The sequence below is a fragment of the Cheilinus undulatus genome, linkage group 5 (genome assembly GCF_018320785.1).
Source record: "Cheilinus undulatus linkage group 5, ASM1832078v1, whole genome shotgun sequence".
NCBI lineage: Eukaryota > Metazoa > Chordata > Actinopteri > Labriformes > Labridae > Cheilinus > Cheilinus undulatus.
The window spans coordinates 46381327-46406980 of record NC_054869.1 but is presented as its reverse complement, the minus strand read 5'-3'; the positions used below and the strand labels follow the sequence as shown (position 1 = coordinate 46406980).

Genomic DNA, 25654 nt, shown 5'->3' with positions numbered 1-25654 from the left:
TACACTTCACAACTGTTGAAGATACGCACACATCTTACTCTGGTGAACTGCACACTCATGCTGCCCTGGAGATAACGTATTTTTGGCCTACCTAACAAGCTGGATCTCCTCTTACAAGTACCGCAGTGTTTTGGAACAGGTATGTCTTTAAGAAGCGAATGAAAACAAAGACAGGTAAGGTTGTTTATGTGATTAATTTAATAGTATATTTACCACAAATATAAAGGAACATCATTTGGGCCAGAGAACGTCAGTGTGCTGTGGGAGGGGGAGATAAGTCTGGTAAGCTGCTATCTTTCTGCTCAGCTCAGCTCAGAATGGGGTCTCTGTGTCACATATGAGTCTGCTGGTCTGAACTGATTAACCCAAGTATTTCCTTTAGGGCAGACCGTCCCAAAAACTCAGCAGAATATGTGGTGCAGTATTTGACAGGGTACACAAAATGATGATTTAAATGATGATTAAGCCATCCAAACCTACCTGACCATATGAGAAAATGTAATTGCCTTAACCTAAACACTGGTTGTGGAGGAATTTTTGTCTGCTCTTCTTTGCAGAATTGTTTTAATTCAGCCATGTGTGAGGGTTTCCACCATTAACAGCCTGTTTATGATCATACCATAGCATCTCAATCAGATTTAAGTCTGGAATTTGACCAGGCCACTCTAAAACTATCATTTTGTTTTTTTTAAGCCAGAGGTGGACTTGCTGGTGTGTTTGGGATTATTGTCCTGCTGCGTAACTCAAGTGTGTTTGAGCTTTAGGTCATGAACTAATGGCTTGACATTCTCCTTTCAGGATTTTATGGTAGAGAGCAGAATTCATGGTTCCATCAATTATGGCAACTACTCCAGGTCCTGAAGAAACAAAGCAGCTGCCGCCACCACATTTGACTGTTGGTATGATGTTCATAAAATGAACATCATACCAACAGTCAAATGTGGTGGTATGATGTTGGTATGATGTTCATTTTATGAAATGCTGTGCTAGCTTTACTGCAGATGTAACCGGATGCACACTTTCCCAAAAGTTCAACTTTTGTCTCATCAGTCCACAGAATATTTTACCAAAAGTCTTGGGGATCATCAGGATTTTTTTAGTCAAATGTGAGACGAGACTTTGTTTTTTTGTTTGGTCAGCAGTGGTTTTGGCCTTGGACCCTCTCATGGATGCCATTTTTGCCAAGTCTCTTTCTTATCGTTGAACCATCAACACTGACCTGCGTCAAGTGAGGCCTGCAGGTCTTTAGATGTTGGTCTGGATTCTTTTGTGAACTCCTGGATGCCATGTCAGTGCACTCTTGGAGTAATTTTGGTAGGCTGGCTCCTGGAAAGGTTCACCTCTGTTTCAGAATTTTTTCCATTTGTAGATAATGGCTCTCACTGTAGTGCACTAAAGTCCCAAAGCCTTAAAAATGGCTGATAGATGTCAAAAACTTTGTTTCTCACCTGTTCTTGGATTTCTTTAGAGCAGACAGACTTTGTCAGACAGGCTCTATTAAGGGATTTCGTGACTCAGCGGGTCTGGCACTTAATTGATGTTAAGAAAAATTTTGCACTTTGCACCAGGAGATGGTAGACATGAGTAACTTCAATCCCAGCAGCATTTGTGGGTGTGTTTCTATTCAAAGTTTTGGAGTTTATAGAGTTTCAAAGAAGCATGCCTGGTCAAGGATCCAAGTCGAAGCGTAACAGAGAGAACGACAGCGAATTGTATCGAGAATACTCACAATTCTGGGAGGAAGAGAGGAATATTCACCCTCTGCCATGACTTCCAGTCATCCGGTGAGACTGTCAGTGCATCTGTTGGCACTGGCAGGCAATGCTTCTGCCATGACAGTCCACCCGTAATGAAGCCAATGTTTTGCCTCACCATGTTTCCACCTCACCAGGGAGGGAGTAAGCAGTGAATACCGTGGTGGGGGGCATATGGGGTCGGATCCAGGAATTTTCTTAAAGAATTCTTCACTACTGGGAGGTAGGGCTAATGGCGGAGGTCTGCGCTCTCTGAGTGCTTTTCTAGTATTTCTGATGCTTCATAGATGTTCTGCTAAGCTAAGCCAAGGTCCCAGGTCAGGATGTACAGTCAGGAGTGGAGACTTTAGGCGTCTCTCCTCTTCTCCTGGGTTGATAGTTTAAACTCACATTCTTGAGTTAGATAGAATGCTGTTTGTTCCTATAGTCAAGGATTGTTTCCTCACTGTTTGTGTGTCTGTGAACCTTAGACAGAGACAGTCTGGCTCCAGTGTGGCAGAGTCTGTGGATCACATTTTGAGTTATGATCAAGGTTAAGGTTTACCAAAAGGCGTAAGAGTGTGAACTACTTTGGGCTTCATTAGAAATCTGGCTTCAACCTCTCACTGTGTTGATGCCACTGTTTCTCCTCGGCCAAGACTAAGTAAACAGCTCAACTTAAGTCATCTCGTCTCTTGTGTCTTTCACTTTAGTTTTTGGAGTATTTATGAAATATTTCTTCATGAATTTATTATTCAACAAAGGGAGCAATTACTTTTTCACGTGGTCCAGGTAGGTTTGGATGACCTTTTCTTCTTGGATGACTAATATTAAAACTTGTTTGATGATCTGAAACATGTAAGAGTGACAAATAGGTGGAAAAAGCAATCAAGAAGGGGGACTTTTTCCACAGCACTGTCCATCTGTGTCTTCTATGCTCCTCTTTGCACACCTGTGTCCATGACACGATGCAGAAAGGAAATTGTTCAGGTGCATCTCAATATAGAGAATCTATGAGAGACACCAGACCCAATAATACATAAGAGCTGAAGGCCAGTACAAGAGCAACCTGGGCTTCTTAACACATCTGCAGTGCTGCAGACTGATCGCCTCCATGCCTGCAGTAATTCATGCAAAAGGAGCCTCAAGCAAGTATTGAGTGCTATACATGTTCATACTGTTCAGCAGTCCAAAGTTTCTGTGTTAGATATCCATTTTTAAAAAATGGTTTTATGGAATATTCTAATTTTCTGAGGTACTGAATTTTGGGTTTTCATTAGCTGTAAGCCATAATCATAAAAAACCCCATTTGAAATATATCAGTCTGTGTATAATAAATCTATATAATACACAAGTTTCACTTTTTGAGTTGAAACACCGAAATAAATCAAATTTTTGAGGCTATTATAGGTTTATTGAGATGCCCCTGTAGGTGCAGAAACCACTTGAATTTAACAGTTTTTTAAAAACCTATTTGTACCTATTTATGTGAAGTAGTATGAAGATGCTTCAGGTATAACATGAGGAACAAAGCTGCACACTAAATAAACAACTAGGCTACAACATTTGGTTGTTGAGAATATTTTTATTCATTGTTAGCACCTGATCTTTCCAGACCTGTGTGGTAATCACATCTGTCACTGAGATCAAATTTAACAGAGCCATGCGTTTTAGTATCAAAATTCTAATATAGGCTTCAGAATTATGTTTGTTAAACAAAAAAAGAAAAATGATCAAAATCTGTAAAGGTAAATCAGAGTGAAAGAGAAAAACCACTAAATAAACACATCTCAAATTCATGTAAAATATAGGTGTAGCAAAAAAGTATTAGTGGTAGATGTTAAAGACAGATGATTAATACGCTGGTTAACTGTTTCTAATGTTTGAAAAGGTAGATAAAAACAAAATTACCTTGTTAGTCAGCAAAGCAATGATTTTGTCTAAGCTTTGGCAGGAACACAAATACAAATCAATTTTTTGGCAAAGCTTCATGATTTTTGCTGCTCGAACTTCTATTTGATTCAAAACTATGAACTCTTATATTTCCTGGTCATAAAACGGTGCAGGAACAGCAACGTTTCTTTTCCTGTTCAGCCTCCACTGCCTCAGGCGGAGGTGCTTCAGGAGCTGTGGGTTCCTCCTTGTACTCAGACACTGAGCCACTGGAGGTGGATAGCAGCCTCCCACACACCAGTTCAGCTGCCTTTCCACCCATGATGGACAAATCTGTCACTGTTTTCTCTCTGAGCGACATGTCTCCATCGTCGTCATCATCTATCAGCACAAACTCCTTGAGGTATACCATCCCCACCCCGAGGAGGCTGTGGTTCTCAGCGGATTCATCCATGGTGTGGGCATCCACAAAGGTCAGCGTTGAAGTCTCTGTCAGTGTCTCATGTGGGTCTGTGGAGTTGTCCTCCTGCCCTGAGTAGACCTGGCTGCATGAATCCAACGTCCATGAGTTTTTGTGAAGGCTGTCGTCTCTCATGTTGTGTCTCTGCTCCTGACTGTGGGAGATGATGTCAGGGACACAGGACGTCTTGCCTGTTTCATCTTGGCCACTGATCTTGTCTCTCCTGCTGTGAGAACTGTTTTCTGTTGCATGGCCATTCTCGGGATGAATCTTGAAGGCCACCTTCTGGTATTCATGGCTGACCTGCACACTGCTGCTCCCTGTTGGTGAAGAGAGGGGAATGCTGGCAGTGCCTCCTTTTCCTTGCTTCTTCATGTATTTGGCTTTACTTCACTGAAATGAAAACAACAAAAAACAGTATTAACTTTACAGCAGCAGAGCAACATCAGCAACCAATAAAACTGTCACTGAATACCACCTTATTGATGATTTTGTCTGATTTTTTTATGCCTCTAATTAAATACATTTATTGGACTTGATTTGGTTTCATTTTAGCAAGTATCTATTTACAACCCCAATCCAAAAAAGTTGGGGCGCTGTATAAAATGTACATAACAGATTGTAATGATCTACAAACCTCATAAACCCATATGTTATTCACAAGAACATAAACAACTTATCAGATGTTGAAAGTCAGACATTTTACCATTTCATGAAAAATATTTGCTGATTTAGAATTTGATGGCATCAATACATCTCAAAAAAGTTGAGACAGAGCTGTGTTTACCACTGTGTAGCATCCCCTTTTCTTTTAACAGTCTGTTAACATCTGGGAAGTAAGGAGACCAGTGGATGGAGTTTTGGGAGAGGAATGTTGTCCCATTCTTGTCTAATGTAGGACTCTAGCTGCTCAACAGTTCTGGGGCTTCTTTATTTTTCATTTTATAATGCTCCAGATGTTTTCTATTGGTGAAAGGTCTGGACTGTAGGCAGAACAGTTCAGCCCCCGGACTCTTCAGTGCTGTTATGATGGATGCAGTTGGTGCTTTACTATTGTCTTGCTGAAATATGCAAGGCTTTCCCTGAAAGGGACATTGTCTAGATGGGAGCATATGCCACTTTAAAACCTGTATTTACTTTTAAGCATTGATAGTGCCTTTCCAGATGTGTAATGCAACCCCACGCTATCAGAGATGCAGGTTTTAGAGCTGTGCGCTGATAACAAGCTGGATGGTCCCTCTCTAAGTTTGAAGGACACGGCATCTGTGGCTTCTGAAAAGAATTTCAAATTTTGATTCATCTGACCACAGAACAGTTTTCCATTCTGTCTCAGTCCATTTTAAATGATGTTTGGCCCGGAGAAGACAGGGTCGTCTGTGTCTGGATTGTGTTGACATACGGCTTTTTCTTTGCATGATACAGCTTTAACTGTGCCAACAGACGATGATTTCTGGAAGTTCTCCTGAGCCCATGCAGTGATTTACAGAACAGAATCATGCCTGTTTTTAATGCATTGCTGTCTGAAGGCCCAGAGATCACAAATATCTACTACTGAGCTTTGGACTTGTCTCTTGCAGACAGAGATTATTACAGATCATCTCCATCTTTTGATATTATATACTGTAGAGGGCGGAATATAAAGTCTTCACAATTTTACCTCGAGGAACATTTTTCGGAAATTGTTCCACGATTTTCAGTTTTTTGAAGATTGGTGAACCTGTGCTAATCTTTACTTTTGAGAGACTTCCTCTCTAAAAATCTCCTTTAATACTCAGTCATATTATTGATCTATTGCCAATTAACCTAACTAGTTGCAAAAGGCTTTTCCAGCTGTTTTTATTAGTACCACTTACTTTCCATTCTTCTGTTGTCCTGTCCTGACTTTTTTTTAATGGTTGCTGCTAAATTAGCTAATATTTTTCATGAAATGGTAAATGTCTCAGTTTCAACATCTGATATGTTTTTTCAAGTTCTAAAAAATGTGTTAATGTGATTTATTTGTCATTGCATTCTGGTTATATTTACATTTAGTGCCCCAACTTTTTTGGAAATGGGTTTGTACAATTCAGTTATTACCAATATATGACTTGACGTCCATGGTTTCCAAAAAGAATTACAAAGTTATATTCATTTGACCACAGAACAGTTTTCTATTGTGCCTCAGTTTAAATGAGCTTTGTTCCAGAGAAGACAGCAGCATTTCTGGATCGTGTTCACATGTGGTTTCTTTTTTTCATGACAGCTTTAGCTTGCATTTGTTAATGACAAACGGTATCGACAGACATGATTCCTGAAAATGTTCTTGAGACTGCTTTTTTGTCCCTTTCAGAACACATTGGTTAAAGTCGCTATAATGTCTCTCTGCAGTCACAGTGATGTAAAATAAATCCTCCACAGTAGTGGTTCCCAACCTTTTTTCCAGTGAACCCCTCTTCATGTATATATAAGAAGAGCTGTGGTCCTCCAGGACCCACATGAATAAAAGTGGCTTCAATTTGAGTAGTTTTCATTGTTTAAAGCCAACCAACATAGTCCAAAATATTAAGACAAAGTGTTAATACCAAAAGACCTTTGTATTAACCATTCATATTGGTTTTGTCATGATTTTAGGTATCTACAACCCCAGAGCAGACAGGTCCCTGCCCCCTATGGCTCACCCTCAAGGGGGTCCTGGACCCCAGGAGGGGAACCAAGGCTCGACAGCACCTTTAATTCTCATTTACTAAAAAAAAATAGACTGAGTCAGCTCAGTCAACAAGTCAAAAGTCATCTTGAACATCAAACATTTCCCTTTTTGTTGTTACTCTTAGGATCTTTAGTCTTCACAAAGTTCCTTTTTTTCTTTCAAAGTAAAAGCAGGTCTGTATCCAAACAGGAAGTCCCTCCCCTTTAGTTTAAGACAGTACAAAAATCCAAAATAAGACAAAAATAGTTTTAAGTGCAAATTAGTGACACTTGAAAGCAACAAGAGGAGATTAATTGAGATTAACTTCAGAAATATTAACATTAATTGTGATTACAATTTTAATTTTTTGACAGCCCTATGACAAATAAATGAAATGAATAGAAATACGCCTTTTTTAAATTGTTAATATCATTAAGGAAACATATTAAGAAGTGTTTTTGAGATAGATTTTCTTGCTTTTTATGCCTTTACTCATAGAGGACAGTGAAAGAGTCAGAAACAGGGATGAGAAAGTGGGGTACGCTGGGTAAAGGAGCCACAGGCTGGACTTGAACCTGGGTTGCCATAGTATATGAGGTGTGCCTTAACCACAACACCATCTACGCCACCATATGAAGTTTTAAATATAATTTTACATTTGTCATCAGAATGTATAGTGATTTAAAAAGAACTATAAAAGGGTGATTGGCAGGAGTGTCTATTCTGATACGGGGGTCATTACTGTGGCAAATTTTAGACACTAACTTAATCAACACTTGCTGTTTCAGACATTTGCTTCTCAATTTGTTCGATATTTACTGTATGATTGTAAAGTTGCATTATTAATATGCTCACTTCTCTCAAAATAAAGCAGCCAGAACAGGTAATAGTAAGTGCTGGGTTGGTGTCTGAACACCAGTAAAAGAGAGAAAATGTCATTTAACACTGGCCTCTCTGAATAAATAAAGGAAGCTGGAACTTTTAAAAGAAGCAAAAATAACTTCAATCCCCCGAGGATGAGCTCTCTGAAGAAGGAGACAGATGAACTCTAAAGTGCTCTAACCAAGGACAGCATGCTTGTGTGTGTTTCATCTCTTTCAAACACTCCACCTACCAGAGAAACAACATTTGAGAGGGAGTGATGAATGCATCAGTCTGAGCGACTTCAGAGAAAGAAAAAGCAGAATTTAGAGGTATTTAAAAGGAGCAGCAGAAACCTGCAGCCAAGGCTGCAGCAGCAGAAATGATTCTTTCTAGATGTGGATGTTGAAATATGTCGGATAAACTGCACTGAGATTGGATTTGCACACTGATCATTTCATTAGGTATACCTTTTCAACTGCTAGAATATCTAGCCAATCACATGGCAACAACCAATGCATTTAGGCATGTAGACATAGCCAAGTCATTCTGCAGAGGTTCTAACTGAGTATCAAAACAGGGAAGAAAGGTGATTGTTTTTCATGTTGCAACATGTTTCTAATCTTCTTTTGTCCAGTTTTGGTTAGCCTATAAAAATCATAGCCTCATTTCTTGGCTTACAGGAGCTGCAAAGAGGTATTCTTGTAGCCTATCTGCTGGGCTGTGTCTTCAGAGATGCTCTTCTACACAGCTCAGTTTTAAGGAGTAGCTTTTGAAGTCATTGTTTACTTTCTATCTGCTTATCCTCCTCTGTCCCAGCATCCTCAAGGCCATTACATTTTGGGTTCCTTGCACCATTACTCTTAATTATAATGAACTTACACCTGTTTGCCTCATTTGTGGACACTTTGTCTGCCATCTAGCAATCATAAAAGCGCATTACAATTATCAATGTCCATTCAAGATGGCCGGCATTCTACAGCCACTCTCGACACATACGTATCTGCTCAAGGTACAAAAACTCTTCAAATTTTGTGACTGGAACGTGTTTATTTATGCTTAGTAATGTTTTTAGTCTGACGTGGCTGCAAATCTGACAAGTTTTATCAACATAAACAAGCTACAACACTGCCAAACAGGAAGTACTCGCATGAGGACATGGGGACTTCTTGGTGGAGTAAAAATAAGGACATATATCTTGTGCAGATTTTGGAAAGAAACCAACAGGTTACTAGTAAAAGTGAGTATAAATGAGTACCACATTTGGTTCAAATTAGTCTAGATTGAGTTTTAGTTTTCTAGGATGTATTTCCAGGTCATATTGATGGTTGATGAATGATACAGAAGGAGAAACTCTAAGGTTTCTCATTCAGGAGATACTTTATGTTGTGTTGTTTGACATTTTATTTTTACATAGCCATATGTCCCTGTAGACACAGTGAAAATTCAGGAGATATGTTTGATTGTTTTCCATTTATTTTAAGGCACAGCCTTTTTAAGTATTTAAATAAAGTTATATGTGGGTAATTTTAACAAAATGGTGCAGTCCATGGTCTAAAAACAAACAAAAGGAAGTGTAGAATGGGTTATATCTTGCATATTTTGCAATATTTAACAATTATCTCATGAAATCCAAAAATATATTTCAATAATTTTAAGCTTATTTTATATTAAATATTTTTTATTAGGGTACTTTGTACTGTGAGGTTGGTGTCCTTAAGCTAAACCTCTAAATTTATTTTTGTTAGAATTATACTGTCACAATTTTGGCAAAATTTTCTGTTGCAATTATTGAACATGCACTGGAAGACTGGACAGTTGAAGGTTGCTAAAAAAAAAAAAAAAAATTTAAAAATCCAAAATAGCTCTTTCAGCTCTGTTTTTCTGAGGTGATCAAACACGTTTAGTTTTAAGTAAACAGCACTCAGTCATTCCAAGTGTTTTTTTGGTCATTGTACTCAAATTATTTGACAACTATCCAACAATCTGCATAGTTTTCCCATAATGCCTTTGGGCATTAGGCACGTTTGCACCTTTAAGTAAAGTTACTGACTCAGCGAAGTCCTACCTGTGGGGAGCACCTATAATATACAGTGGATAGTATACTGAATATGATGGAAATAACTTCCTAGTTCAGTGTGTACCTTTCACTTTTTGTCAATTAGGTTAAACTTCAAGAGTAAGAATATGATAGAAACAAGGTAAATTGAAGATCTAAAGATTAATCAAAGGAATTGAAACATGTTGCTTTGAGTTGGATTTAAACAGGATTTGTAAATGTAGGAGAGTTTCCACAGTGCAGTTAAACGTATAAAAGTCAAGTTTAATCAACATTAATCAGTCAACATTAATCTATTTCCACTTAGGAACACTGATGAAATCAGTTTAAACAAAAATAAGTAAAAAAAAAAAAAAAATTATATATATTTTTAACTGTAATACTGCTGTAACAACCAAATAAATGCTATCACTACTGTAACATGGCATTATTTCTAAGAAAAAAATTGATTTTTTTTTTAGGATATTTAGATGTTTACTTGAATGTGAATCAAAACTTAAGAATTGTTTATTTTCAAACCAGTTCAAATAAATGTATGCATTTTACAAGAAAAATATTATTACAAATAGAGAAATACCCAAAAAATGCTACTTAAACAATGTTTAATAATATTATGTTCATAACTGAATTTTTCACTTTTTAAAAATATAATCTATATGTAGATTTGAACCAAATTTAAATAGCCTTTAAAAATCAGTTACATTTCCTCATAAAAATTTTTGTTTCAGTGGTGAAAAAATTGAAAGACAAAAAATGTTAGGAAACTGAAAATACAAAGCCAGATTGAAGTGGGGGAAAAATGTAGGAATTTGAACCTCAGGTGTTTTTCAATATGCAGGATTAAAAAAATTAAGGAGTATATTATTTTTTCTTTCAGGATATCTCCAACTCTATTTTTGCACCATTTTGGTAGAAATACTAATATTGTGTTACACAATGGTTTCTGTATTACACAGTAAAATTGACCCACTGTCCTCATGAGGACATACATTTTTTGAAAACTGCATGTTGAGATACAATGTTTAGTCATTATACTTATCAGGTCCTATTTTATCCCAAACAAGTTGGAGATCAAAAATGGAAAAAATGGAATCTACTGTCTCAGGAGGTTAAACCAGTCTGGTTATTCTCCTCTGACATCTTCAATCAACAATGCATTTTCAACCAGAGAACTGGATATTCAACCTCTGTAATTTATGGAGATGGTTGTGAGTGGAAATCTCTGTCAGTGCTAAAATACTCAGACCAGCCCACAACAACCATGACAGGTTCAAATGCCTTCCTCACTTTGACTCTCAGTTTGAATTTCAGCACATGGTCTTGACCATGCCTACAAACATGCACTGGCTGCTGCTGCCGTGCGATTGGCTGATGACATCTTTGCATTAATGAGCAGGGGAACACATATACCTCATGAAGGTATCGTGTGTAAATACATAAACTATGATGTTAAAGAGAGGAGGAGCTTTTCCACTTTACGCCTCTTTAGTCTAAACTCGACACTCTGCACAGGAGTTTGGCTGACCCTCTTACACTTGACTGGCTCATATGCATGACAGAATCGGGACTCTATAAATGAATAATAACAGCAACGTACATGTTAACGTGAGCACCAGCGTGCAGCACTCAAGCTTGTGGTGGTGACCGGGCAACAATAGATGAAAAATAGATTGTGGTTGCATTATGGCTGTAGTTTCACCTGGTTGGTAGTTGTTTTTGTAACAGCAGCAACAACAAGACTGTTAAAAACAACATTACATGTGGCAAGAGGAACTCAAACAAGCTTAATAAGGATAGATTAAACAATAATTCTGTCTCAAGGCTGTCTTTATTTACTCAGATTTATGTTGACAACAACACATGAGCTATTAAACAACTATGTTAAGAGGTAATCCTCAAAGACCAAAGACTCATCTTATGAATAGCTGCTCTATCCTTTACCACTTAATAGATTTAATCTTATTTCCTTTGGTAAAGTGACAGAACATTTCTCAACTTATATTTAAAGAGCCTTTTTTGCTAGCAAATATGTTAGTTGTCACTACAAACAGCAGCTCTTCACAGTAGTTACACAACATTCTCATCAATGCCCTTCATACTTAGTACACTGCAAAGCTTTATGCAGCAAACAGAAGATAATAAAATACCTTCTATATGAGCGTGAATTTAGAAATCACACCTTTTATGAAAAATCGTCTTAGGGTTGAATATTAAAGAACCAGATTTACCTTAAACCGTCCACGGTTGAACTCTGCCTGGAGCTGCTGTAATGAAAATCACATGGCAGGGGTGGGATGACCCAGTCTGTGTCCCTCCGATGTGTACTACAGCTGCTGAAACTGATTTCTCCTCCTTCTGGATGCCTACAAACAGAGACTGTTCACACGCACCCTCCCCCCTCTTAGAAACTACAACTACTCACAGAGTGCAGCGAGGCAGTCGCAGGATGCTTCACTGATGCTGATTTTGTTATTTGGGCTTTTGCTGAAGTTGTGATTTTTCCCTACCAAGTAGAATGACCTTCAAGTTAATACAGCAGTGAACATTTACACCTGGAAACAGCCAGTACCCACTGAATATCAAATGAGACATTCAGCCTCATACATGGAGGAAAAGGTGGAGTAACTGTGAGGTAACATACCATTTAACACAACCACACATGCCATTCTGGGGGATTTACCTACTAAAGTGATTCCATCTTCATAGTTACCTCCTCATTTCATCATGAGCACAGTTGCTAACATTATTATTGATGACCAGGCTACAATCAAACATGGCTGTTCCTGCTAGTACCACACCTATGTCATTATGGACTGTGAGCTGCTGTGCACCTGCCTGACTCTAACAGCTCCAGCTATCAGCCTCTACGTCTTTATTGTTATTATTATGAGGGCTAAAGCCTAAGGTAAAACACTGCCCTCTGTAGGTAGAGTATCTTGCCTGTGTAAGGACAGGTGTGGCTAATTAGTACAGAGGGTGAAAGTAAAAATTAAATGGTAAAAGTGGAAATGATGAAAACTCATCTAAACTGAATAACAAAGTGATAAAATGTATTTGAATGAAAAAAATGAAGTTATAAATTATGAATTGATCTGAGTGATTTGAGGTTGATTTGATGAAAATTGTCGCAATTTGATCAAAATAGTGGCAAAGGGGATCATTTTCATTGTTTTTCATTCATCATTTACCATTAACAGCACAACAATTTAATTTATCATGTAAGGGAAAAGCCTCAAGGGTGAGAGTAACAAAAAGAGATTGTGTAAATGAAGGTGATGAAAATTAAGTGATTTAACTTATAAAGCGTCAGCTGCATTTTCACTATGCTAGATGGAAGTATAACTCCCTTCAGCTAGTTGCAGGGGACATTCTCCCTGTTGAACTTGCTACCAAGTTACAATGAAAGAATTGCTTTGTACATCGATTCATTAGGGCAGGTGTGTCTGAGTGCAAGGTGTCCAACAAACAATTCAAAGAAAATTCCTGTGCACTAGACAGTCATCATGCAATCAGTCAAAACAAGACAGTCATCACGCAAACAGTAAAAACAAGACCGTCATCCAACAAACAGTCAAAACAAGACCTTCACCAAACAGTCAAAACAAGACCATCACCAAACAGTCAAAACAAGACCGTCACCAAACAAACAGTCAATACTAGATGGTTATCAGGCAAACAGGAGATATTAGACCATCCCAAAACAAACAGTCTGAACTAGACCATCCCAAAACAAGGCAAACAATCTGTACAAGTCTTTCACCGGGAAGCAGTCCGAACGAGACCCTCATCAGGCAAATGGTTGTTACCAGGCGGTCAACAGGCAAACAGTCTGTACAAGACTATCATCAGGCAAACAGTCAGTACTAGACCGTCTCAAGGAAAACAGTCAGTACTAAACCATCCTAGAACAGTCGGTACCAGACCGTCCCAAGGCAAACAGTCATTACTCGACCGTCATCAGGCAAACAGTAGGAACTGGATCATCCCAAAGCAAACAGTCAGTACTAGAACATCATCCAGCAAACAGTTGAAACAAGACCGCCATCAGGCAAACAATCAGTACAAGACCGTCATCCGTCAGTCAGTACCAGATGGTCAACAGACCTTCATCAGGCAAACACTGTCGTACTTGAAAAAAAGTTGGATGGTGTGCTCTTTGAATTGTTTGCTTGTTAATGCTTCTACTTGTAGATTTATTACACAGAACTGAGCCTACCTGTTTCTTGGTAGCTTTGCTATGCTTGTTATTAGCTGTATGCTAGCCTGCTCCTGTACACTGATTTGAGCCAGTGGGAAAGTGGTGTCATTCCCACCTTTTCCATTTACTTCCACATTAACTTCTAGGTGGTGAATTTTAGTCTCCTGCACTGCAATTTTCTGTAGAAGTTTGTGGTAGTCATCTGTAGACAGGGCACCATCTTGTTGCTAATTAGCTTAGCTGAGCACTGCATTTTCAAGTGCTGCAGTACAGGCTTGTGCTGTTGAGAAGCACTGGGGGGTCGTAAAACAATGAAAAATGACAAAAAAAAAATGTCTTTCATAAAGCATGCTTGATTGAAAAATGTCAGAGACCTTCTGTCTGCATCTTTAAGTCCAAAAATAAGAAAGATATCATGGAAAATATAAGCAATGCAATAATCATGGCAAAGTGGAATAAAATGTATTATGTAGATATATCGTATGTCTCACAGGGCCTGAAGAAAACCACTGGTTTAGAGGCTAGTATACTGTATTTTTGACTTTCAATTAGAGTTTTTTTCATTTAACCCCTCAAAGCTGATGGAGCCCCATTGCTGCACAGAGGGTTTGTCGGTTTGTTTATAAAGTCGCAACTGCATGTTTTAAGGTATTTTCTATCATTTAAAATGTGGTAGTGAAAGAATTTAACTTCCTTGTAGTTCATACAAAAAATGAATTTGTGCAGCTTTAAGTCTATTTTGACCTAAATTTTAATCCTATTGATAGCTGTGGCAAGAAGTCATTGGGGTGTTTTTCTAAATAATCTCCTAAAGCCAGATTATACATCAACTCTATTCTCTTTTGTAAATGAGAAACTCCTCTAGAAATGCCTTTATGAAATGATGCAGCGGTGCATGAAAAGCTACTTCTCTCAGTCCCATGCACAGAACGTGTTTCACTAAATAATACAGGAGGACAGACCTCCACATACATGAAAGCTGCAAAGGAATATCAGAGTGATCAAATATTGAGAAGTCTTTATTCCCTGTTGGGCTGAGGACTGCATTAGCCCAGTATTGTCAACCAGCAGACATGTCATCTTACAAACTGCTTGTGAACTGTAGATCTATGAAACCCACAGCACAAAGCCCCGCTGATAAAAAGGAAGACAAATCTTTAAATAACACTCAGCACCAGTCTTTATGGTTCTTTTGGATTTAAAGAAACATCTCAGAAAACACAGCGTCAGGAGAATGACTCTGGTATGATAAAGTAATACTGTAGGGCAGTGGCTCAAACCCCTCACTCATCACAATATCAACGCTGCAGCATCTCCATTAAAGTCTATGGGTGAGCCTCTGTGTCACATGAGCTCCAAAGGGGTACCGTGCATATCCCACTTTGACGAAAAGTGGCCGTGACCAATAGGAGGGGGGTGTGGGAGTGACGATGTGTTGTTGCTGCCAAGGGTGGAACAACCAGTATTGCACACCATCTTCCAGAGGCTTGCTGATATGGGTAAAGCTGTATTTCAGCCACCCTTAACCAGTACCCACATGGAGAAACAATTGCAGTGGGCTCAGAAATATATGAAGACTAATTTTCAAACAGTTTGATTCACTGATAAATGCCATGCTTCACTGGATGGAGTTCTGGATGGTTAGTGGATGGCCACCAACAGCAAGGAGGTGGTGGAGTGATGTTTTGGGCTGGGATCATTGGAAGTGAGTTGGTAGGTCCTTTTAAAGGTCATGTATTATGCAAAACACACCTTTTCAAACTTTTCTAGCAAAAATATGTGCCCCAGGCCTGTCCACAATCCCCCCAAGACACAGGAAAATCCATCTCCTACCCCCATCTCTTTCTCCACCTTTCAGAAAATGTATGCTGAAACAAGCCATTCTCAGATTTTCCCCTCGTGATGTCATGTGGGGAGTTAGCATCGCCCCCAGGTTCAATTGGCCTCCCCTGCCTGGAAGAGAGTTCCACCTTCCTCTCCTGATGCTCCTTTCAGCTGCCAGCTGAGAGGAGGATCAGGAGAGCCACATCAATTTCCTGAGAGGGATGTAGTAAGGGGCGGAGTCAGACAGCTCATTACCATTAAATCCACAGACACAGAAACAGCTCGTTCTGAGCAGGCCTGAAATAGAGGGGTTTTTAGACATGCAAAAATCCAATACTGGAGTGTTTTTTGTTTTGTTTTGTTTTTTTTTTAGCAATAAGCTTCACAGGTATGTTTTGGGGCCCTCTGAGAATGATATAAACTTGTCTTAAAGGGTTAAAATATGTTATCTTTAAGGCGCCTGAAGATGTCAAAATGACCTCAGCAAAATACGTGGGGTTCCAAACCTCCCATTTTCTGCCATGGTATAAAAAAAGAACTGTATTTCCAGGGTAAAATTATTTTTCATGCAAGATGACGCACCATCCCATGCTGCAAATATCCCACTGAGGTCTTGGCTGCTATGGCCATGAAGGGAGAAAAAAAAAACATGGTGTGGCCACCATCATCTCCTGACCCCAACCCTACTGAGATCCTTAAAAGGAAGCTCTGTGAGGGTGGATGGCACATTACCTCAAAACAGAAGCTCCCCATGGCAATTCTGGCATCCTCAAAGGAAACACTGGCAGAAACTATAGATGGACTTACAAGTTCAATGGATGAGAGAGTTGTTAAGGTGATATCAAAGAAGAGCTCCCACGTTAATATGGAACTTGATCTATAAAGATGTTTTTGATTGAAATAGCTTTGATTTGAGAAAAATTATCTCCTAATGCAAAAAAAGACAACAGACCTCTGTTTTCAATCCTTAAGAAACTATTGAAGGTCTTGAAACTCTGATTGTATAATAATTTGGAACTCTGAATTTTAAGTTATTTTACAAAAATAAAATGCCATTGTCATCATTGGTAACTTTGTCAATTAAAATCCAGATAACAATACAATTGTGGTGATATGAAAAATCCTATTGGCTGCCAATTCTATAGACTATTTAGGAAAAATGAGCAAAACCAGTATATGCATAATAATTTAAACCAGGTGTATATTACAAAACAATTCATTAGAAATACATTTTTAGTGGAGGGATTTAAATGCATTTAATTAGTTCATCATTCAAATCTGCACACCCTATATCTGTAGGCCTTCAGTATTAAAAAATATTCGTACATTTAAAAATAGTCTTTTCCATTGACATAAATCTAACATTATCATGTCTATACAAGCAGTTATACGCACATTAACAGTCTCACAACACTGTTAACAATCAAAGATTTCAACCAAAGGCAAATGCATTTATTATGCATTAATTTAAATTCATATTTAATTAAATTATCTATTGATGTGGAGAAATAACTTCAACACATGATGTAGTGTAGTTGATGGTCCAGAGCAGCCATGTCCCTCTAATTCATTATACTGTTGAATTTAAACAGTGCAAAGCAGAGAACTGCATAACAGCATGATATTTTGACATGAAACCAAATTCCAACATTCTTTATCAATCAAGACCTAGAAATCAATCCTGTCATGTGAGATATTTTGCTTCCATGTTTCTGCATTTGGAAACTGAGGCCTTCTGCAGAAGCCTGACCATCGACTGTGTTCCTTTCCCCAAACCTGACAGTAACTCTGCCTGGTGCAGACAGAGGCTCCTGAAACTGTGCCGTGATGTTGACAGGAGCCGTGATGACACCTACACCTGAGAACACCAAAGAATAAAGAAAAGTATTACTGGTAGGAATTGAAAAATGGTGGAAAATCTCTTTCACAGGAGACATTTTGACTTGAAAAAACATGCAATGAAATATATTACCTTTATGCTTCTCTATTTCAGCCAAGCAGACAGACAGCATCCAGAGACTTGGGGAAGTCTGTGATCTGCTAAAGAGCCAGGCTGGTAGGAAAAGGAGGCGACAGGGGGGAGAAGTCTGAGAAGGACCAAACACACGGCAGAGCGGCAGACCTGGGAACCCCCAACTCTACCTGCTTCACGTTCTCAGGGACAAGCTCGTCTAGTGTGCCTGTCAGCACAAGGAAAAACCAGTAAGACATTTAATCTGCCCCCTTATATGTTCTGGAAATATATAAGCCCATTCTCTAGACCAGCTCAGTTGTGTTAAACTTCAATCCAAGTCTGCCATTATGAAAATGAGATCAATTTTCCCTTTAAAAGTTTAAACACCGATAAAGATAAATAATGATAACACTGCTTACTCTTATTTCCAACAGCTTTATGGAGTGTTCTTTTGGACAGTAGTGTCAGGACGCTCTCCCACACGGGACATCCTGTACGAGACGTGGCACACATAGATATGTCCACTTCAACTCCTGCATCAAGCTGGCGGTACTCCTGGACTTGAACCTGCAGCATGAACGGACCCTTCTTCAGTTCATCAACTGGTTGAAGGGTTTTCAAACTCTGCTGGACACGAACCAGGCCTATAAAAGAATCCTTGTCAAGAATGCACGATATTGAATATTGTAGATATTTCCACACTCATTTTAACCAATACAGGCACTGATATACATGTATTTGTTATTGTAAAGAATACCAAGTGCTTAAACCCTTTGTTTTTGGGCTGTAGACAAATACGGCTATACAAGGCTAAGAAGACTATTCCTCTATGTGTTTCAAACAATGGAAAGAACGAATAATCCAAAGTCACTGCTGTCAGTCAGCGCATTCTCGGCTTGACAAACTATGTGATTAAACTGTTTCTACATTATTACAAGCATTTAGTCTGCATTATATGGTGTGGATGACAGTTTTTCATACGGCGACATATCTATACAATACAGCTCATACTGATACGTCTCACACTGATGTATAAGACAGGTACACAGATGAGGATGAAAATAGTACCCCCTTATGAGATTTCAGTTTTTTAAGTATTCCCCAGGTGCTGTTAAACAGAGCAGGATTTTTTTTTCCTTCAATAGTTTTTTTCCTAGTGTTATTTTGCATGCTTTTATTTTAATTTGCACACAGAAACAAAATTATTTTGCAAAAACCATAAATTACCACTCTACATTATTAGCCCCTTTAGAACTGGTCATTTTGTTGGGCCAAAGCACAAACAACTTTTGGTCAAAGTTTGGGTTATCTTCACATTTACACACAGTACACAAACTTGAGCATGTTTCATGACTCACCTGCAGGACTGAGCCTGAACCTCCCATCAGTTAGCACCATTAGCAGCAGTTTACGACACAGAAACTCTGGGAAACACAGAGGGGTGTCTCTGTATTCAGAGTCAGGATAATCCCAACCATAACCTGCAGCTCTGCAGAACCTCCTCAGCAGAGAGGTCTCCAGCCTTAAAGACAAATACACAGTCTTTAATTGTAGCTGGTAGGCTGTCAATACTTTAAAAAGCTTCCACTGGGAGAGAAACTTCACCTACCTGCAATTTATAGCTGTGAAAACAACGTCATGCTTGTTGGTAGCTGCTGTGTACAAGTGGCCTTTCCTCCGCTTGAGTGTTTTGATTAAATATTTGATATAAAGATACACGGAACTAGGAAGTTTCTTGTTGTCGAGTACATTTGTTTTTAGCGCCGTGTATGAAGCGTAAATGTGAATAGAGAGGAAATACACAGAACATACAGCAAGCGAAGAAATAATGCAGCTTTGCGCATTTCCCATTGTTTCTAAAAAAGACATTAAAACTTCAGAGCGGCGAAGTAAACACAGAATTTCTCATCAAAAGACCTTGCTACAACATGATAAGATGATAAAGTCGACACTTTATGGCAGCCGTGACGTTGGTGGAGTACGGAGCGCAAACTAGGACAAACAGATTTTTTCGACTATTTCAAGCACGCAGCACGTTTTTTTTTAAACTCAATTACTCAGTCTGTACAGCATACCAAACCGTACAAACTTTACTAAAAGTATTCATGTTCTTCAAAGTATAAACAAGCCATGTTAAGTCAGCTTCTTTCCTTTTTTTCAGTTATGTTGCAATTTTTATTCTCACAAACTAGAACTTTCAAAGTAGCCTGTTACGACAAAGAAAAAGAATAGTCGATTTTTAATTATTATGGCTAATTTCTTAGAAAATAAAAACTAAAATGTCACATTGACATAAGTATTCAGACGCTTTGCAAAAACAACAGAAATTTAGCTCAGGTGCCTCACATTTTATCTGAATCCTTGCTGAGATGTTTCTACTCCTTGACTGGAGTCCACATGTGGTGAATTAAATTTTAGCCTTCCCCAGATCTATGCCTATCAATATTCCTGTCTCCAAGCTCTGCAGGCAGTTTCTTTGACCTCATGGCTTGGTTTTTGCTCTGATATGTACTGTCAGCTGTGAGGCCTTCTATAGAGAGGTGTGTGCCTTTCCAAGTCATGTCCAGTCGACTTAATTTACTACAAGTGGACTCCAGTCAAAGTGTAAAAACATCTCAGCAAAGATCAAGACAAATGGGAGGCACCTGAGCTAAATTTCAAGTATTTTTGCAGTGGTCTGAATAAGTATGTCAATGTGATATTTCAGTTTTTTTATTTTTAATAAATTTGAAATTTGTTTTCCCCTGTAATGATCAGGTGCCAAGTGTAGATAAATGAGAATAAGAAATATCTTTCTGACCGTAGAATCAGGTTGTAACATATACAAATTGAAAAAAAGTGAAGGGGGCCTGAATACTTTTTGAATGCTCTCTATCAGTCTGTTTGTCTATCATACTTTCATATATGTTTAATAAATTAATTTAATTAAACTATTATATACTTTATCTATTCTTCTGTGGGTTTTTCTGCTTTGATAACTGCTGCTGTAACAGCACAATCCCAAATTCAAAGCAACCAAATGTCCATTCAACACCCAACCACGTGTGTTTGGGGCAAACACTGGTTCATGAAAAGGCTTGTCAGTTAATTTCCAAATACCCACCATCAGCACACAGAGAAAAAAAAGGTTTGTAGTAATATTTTATTAAAGGCAAATAAAATTTGACAACTCAACCTTTACTGGTCAAACAATGAGGGAAAATGACAGTTGTCATTGGCTGTATTGTTTTTTTGAGTCTGTGTTGTATTAAACAAATAGGACATGGAACCGTGGATTATTCAGCGAAATCATTCGTCCAGCATCTAGCTGTAAGTACAAGTGTTTGTTGTCAAAGAGATCAGTTTTTTCAGAGGGGTTCCTGAGGTGATGGTACATGCTCCTGACAGTCGAACCGTTAATGTCATCTTTGGCCTCGTCATCCAAATAGAAGCAGCAGCACAATGCAGACCGAATTCACTGCTATCAGTGGCACTGCAGACACAAGAACATCACAATGAATGACTTTAACAAACGGGAGTCTTTTGGGTTGATTCTTTGTCTTTTACTATGGATGCACAATGTTATCAGCATATTATCAGTATGTCAGATAATAACAAAATTTCATATTGAGAGATAAAAATTTCTGCTTATAATTTAAGCTGATATATTGGCAGATGGAGTTTCAAGCAGATCCAACAGTTGTAGCTTAACTAAAGTGTTTTTTCTTTCTTTATCCTCATTCCTTTCACTTAAACTGTGATTTTATTCTTCTTCTTTGCTATCTGTTTTAGCACCAAGACACCAAGTGAAATTCCTCATTGGTGAAAAAGTACCAGGCAATAAATCCCATTTCTGACTTTGATTAAAAGAGCTGAAGATTTCAGTCTAAACTGCAACTTATTTTATTATTTGCACTTTAGGAGTAAGTGTTTTTGGTGTTATTTCAAGCCCAATCTCAGAACTGTTTCAGTGAACCACATTGAAAATCTGTTGTTTAAGTGAAGAATGATCTAATTTGAAAGAATAAGCTCCTTAAGAAAATGGGGCAGTAATGATGTTTGGTCTCTCATTAAAAGAGCTCTACTTAAGGCATATGAAGCTTGGTGTTAGTGTGATCAATAAAAATTGAGTTTGCAAAAATATATTTTAGATGTAATCTAATAATCTTTGTCTTTCTTTACTGATACTGGTTTACTGATACAGTTCACAATTGCTAAAACACTATTTCCTGTTCTCTGAACCAAATGGTCAGTTGCTTATACCCCTTAGCCTTTGCCAAATTGTCAGGCAGAATCTCAAACACTTTTCTTGGAAAGACACAATTTTCAAAATTCATTTACTCCCCCCCCCAAAAAAAAATCTAAACTCGCTCTCACTATTTAAAACACACTGTGATACACTTGTGATGCACAATGGTAACCACTGGGGGGCAGAAGTTAGATACAATGTATTTAATCACAACCATTTAAACACAGCCAGTCAAAACTGAAAACACTTCTCTCATGATGATGGACCAGATCAGGCCAGTTCAGAGAGCAAAAGTGAGTTTAAGTTGATATCAGAAATAGATGAAGACAATCTGAGAGTCAGAGGAGTAAGAGGGGGTGGACTACGAGAAAGAAGACAGAGAGGAAGACAAAGAATATGAATAAATTTTTGGGTCTGCACAATATTATCAAGTATAATGTCCGTATCTGCAGATATGAGCTTAGTAAAAAGTGAATTATCGTATCTGCATATATAAATATTTTCGGCCAATAATTACAACTGATATTTTGGCTACAAAAATCAGCCTGTATCACCTGTAAATTTTGGCAGAACAAACAAATAAGTTTGTGGAGTTCTAGGCAGGATCAACAGACCTATGTTAGCTGAAGTATCTTTCTTTATTCATCATCATTCCTTGCACTTTAAATTCTGTTTTAAGGGCTGACATTTCTTAACTGGTTCATCTTCAAACTTAAAATTTTGGTCTTTAGGACAGAAGTTTTATACCTTACCTCTATTATGATATCAGTATCAGCAGATATTTTTTGAGGTATCGAAATATTGGATATTAGCAAAAATCCCAAATTGTGCATCACAGGATATTTCAGATAAAATTCAAGTAACAGCGATAGATAATGTTCTTTCTTATAGAATGACCATGAGGGACACTGGAGGGACACTTCATCTGGTGTTTGCTATAATTAATCAACCTGATAAATGTCTTACCAATGCAAAGTTTTAAAGCAAGGCATTATTTGAAATAGGGGTGGGTAAAAATATCGATAAATCGATGCATTGCAATACCCCCCCCCCCCCCCCCCCGAATCGATTCACCTCCTGGCCAGTTGGGGTCGCTGTGTGTGTGGATGGAGGCTGCACTGACCAAACAACCAACCATAAACATGTTATGTGAGGTTTATCACATATTTCCAAGAGGAAAGAAATATTAAGTTTACATGCTCTTTACTTTTTCAGTGTTTACACAGAACTGTCATGTTTTTTTTTGCTTTTGTACTCCATATGCACAAATAGGTTATTATTGTGCAATCTTTTATTTTCAGATGTTTTATTGCTCAGAAATGTGAGGTGACTTACCACATATGTTCACATTGGCATGATAATAATTATTAATAAATTTTCAACAGGTTATTTGTGTATTTCTACTTTTTACTGAATCAACATCAAAGCATTTAAATCAATATCGAATCAAATCGATATTGAATCGAATTGCAACCTAAAGAATCGAAATCGAATCAAATCGTGATGTTCTTAACAACATGCAGCCCTAATTTGAATTGTGTTGGAGTGTTTTGTTTCTTGATTGTTGTCTTCTCTTGAATTCACCTTTCCAGGTGAGCTAAAGTTTTTGGAAAATGTATCTGTTTTTTGTTTTGTTTTGTTTTTGCAATTGTATCATAAATTGTGATGAACTTTACTTATGTGTTGTCTTACAGGAGCAATCATTGACAAAAGTGTTTTCTATTTTGCTCTATAGTGTTTAACTTTTGACTGCTGTGGTTTTGTGAAAATAGCTTGAAAACTGGGATTTGTGTTCAATATTTTGGGAAAGAAGAGGAAAAGTTTGAGGGATGTGTCTAGCAACTGTGAAAAACCGCAACAGATAAACTCCAGGACAATAGGGACTCTTTATCGACAAAATGGGGTTGGAAACATCGACGTAGCTCTAAATGGCACAAATACAAGCCGTGGGTCCCTATTTTAAACCTTGGAGCAACAGTATACTAATGTGTTGAAGACACCTACCTCTCATGACAGTCCTCACAGACCGGATAAGATTCATTAGCTGCACTTTGATGCCTGGTTCATCACCAAAACCTCCAACACTTTGGTCCACTCCCCATCCAACTGTAGTTTAATCATTCAGAAAGACAGGGATATGAAGAAGCATGGATTAGTCTGAAATTATATAACAATACTATGCTTAAGTAGTTCGAACATATGTCTCCCATTGGAGTTTTCTTCGACATAAGCTTTAACTAACATCTTTAAGACAAGTCTATGATCTGAGATTGTGAACGTCATTAAAGTTGTTTAAAACTCTGTCAAATGCAGTATATTGTGACAATAATTGCTCGGGGTAAACACTGAGTTACCATTCATTATTTAGCCATTTTCCAGTCTATAAGACATTGGAAAAACAAAACGAATTAACTAAAATAATCGTGTCTTTAGTTCGTTCTGTTAACGTGTTTCAAGCTAGTTAGTTAGCGTTAGCATTAGCCGTTTTCCTTAAAAATGTAAATGACATCTACGGACAAAAACGATTCCACCTTAGAGCACTTACTTTTGCTTAAAAATCTTTCTTCGTGTAAAACAGCCACAGCATTGACGCACAAAATTGCGGCCTGAAGGAGCGAGTACAGAGTAAAAGACATTTTGTTAACAAGGAGCTAGCTGCTGATGACTTATTTACTTCTGACGTTGCCTACGGTGGCCGAGGAAGGACAAATGGCTTCTGCTTTGGGGGAGTCTCGACGTGGCTACCAGACGGATACACCCTGGCGTAGCTACCAGAGGTGAGAAGTAACTGATTACATGTTCTCAAATTACTTTAAAGAAGTAGTATTTTTGGGTGCGTGTACTTTTTAAAAGATTAAACATGAAATCAATATTTTCTACTTTACCTCGAGTACTACAGGAGTTGCAGTATTTATTTATTTATTTATTTATTTATTACATAAAATGTGTGTCAAAAACCGTTTCATACTATTTTTCTGCATCAGAGACGTTATGCTCCACATATCATGCAAACATGGAAGCTCCATATTTTTTTCTATAACTTTTTTTTCATCTTACTTTTCTTATTTTTGCAAATGTTTTTATTTAGAATGAGAATGACATAAAAATGATCATTCCTTCAATACAACAATTCATATTGCATCTGTAATATGAGGCAAATATCTTCAGTTAGATATTTTTTTCCACCCTTGTAGCTACAATAAACATCAATAAATAAATAATATCTTTAAATTGAAGTTATGGACTTCAGTTGAAGTTCAAGGAGGAACATGGGCTACAACCGTTGCATTCCTTGTGTGAAGCCACTCTTGAAGAGACAACGTCAGAGGCATCTTACCTTGGCTAAGGACAAAAAGGACCGGACTGTTGCTCAGTGGTCCAAAGTCGTCTTTTCAGAAGAAACTAAATTTTGCATTCCATTTAGAAATCAATGTCCCAGAGTCTGGAGAGGAGAGGCACAGAATCCCAGTTGCCTTAGATCCAGTGTAAAGTTTCCACAGTCAGTGGTGGTTTGGGGAGCCATGACATCTACTGGTGTTGGTCCACTGTGTTTGATCAGGTCCAAGGTCATGCAGCTGTCTACCAGGAAGTTTTAGAGCACTTCATGCTTCCTTCTTCTGACAAGCTTTATGGAGATGCTGATTTCATTTTCCAGCAGGACTTGGCACCTGCCTACACTGCCATAAGTACTAATACCTGGTTTAAGGACCATGGTATCCCTGTGTTTGTTGGCCAGCAAACTGGCCTGACCAAAGCCCCATAGAGAATCTATTAGTATT

The 25654-nt window shown here is 38.1% G+C and overlaps 2 protein-coding genes and 1 long non-coding RNA gene across 3 annotated transcripts; 1 reads left to right on the top strand and 2 right to left on the bottom strand.

The window, feature by feature from the left end:
• Position 1: 1 nt before the first annotated feature.
• On the top strand, positions 2-18221 carry LOC121510007. Its single transcript, XR_005991911.1, has 4 exons — positions 2-139; positions 17477-17586; positions 17687-17895; positions 18082-18221. It is a non-coding gene; the product is annotated as an uncharacterized LOC121510007 (long non-coding RNA).
• On the bottom strand, positions 16934-19978 carry si:ch211-12e13.1. The gene is made up of 5 exons (XM_041787865.1): positions 19257-19978; positions 19006-19169; positions 18067-18291; positions 17666-17873; positions 16934-17551 (listed from the first exon to the last, which is right to left on the bottom strand). The coding sequence occupies exons 1-4, from the start codon at positions 19514-19516 to the stop codon at positions 17734-17736; spliced, it is 789 nt and encodes a 262-aa protein (XP_041643799.1). The 5' UTR covers positions 19517-19978; the 3' UTR covers positions 16934-17551; positions 17666-17733.
• A 797-nt stretch (positions 19979-20775) lies between these two features.
• ier3ip1 (immediate early response 3 interacting protein 1) lies at positions 20776-24590 on the bottom strand. The gene is made up of 3 exons (XM_041787894.1): positions 24421-24590; positions 23880-23981; positions 20776-21119 (listed from the first exon to the last, which is right to left on the bottom strand). Exons 1-3 carry the CDS (start codon positions 24509-24511, stop codon positions 21064-21066), a joined length of 249 nt encoding a protein of 82 aa, XP_041643828.1. The 5' UTR covers positions 24512-24590; the 3' UTR covers positions 20776-21063.
• Between the last annotated feature and the right edge of the window lie 1064 nt (positions 24591-25654).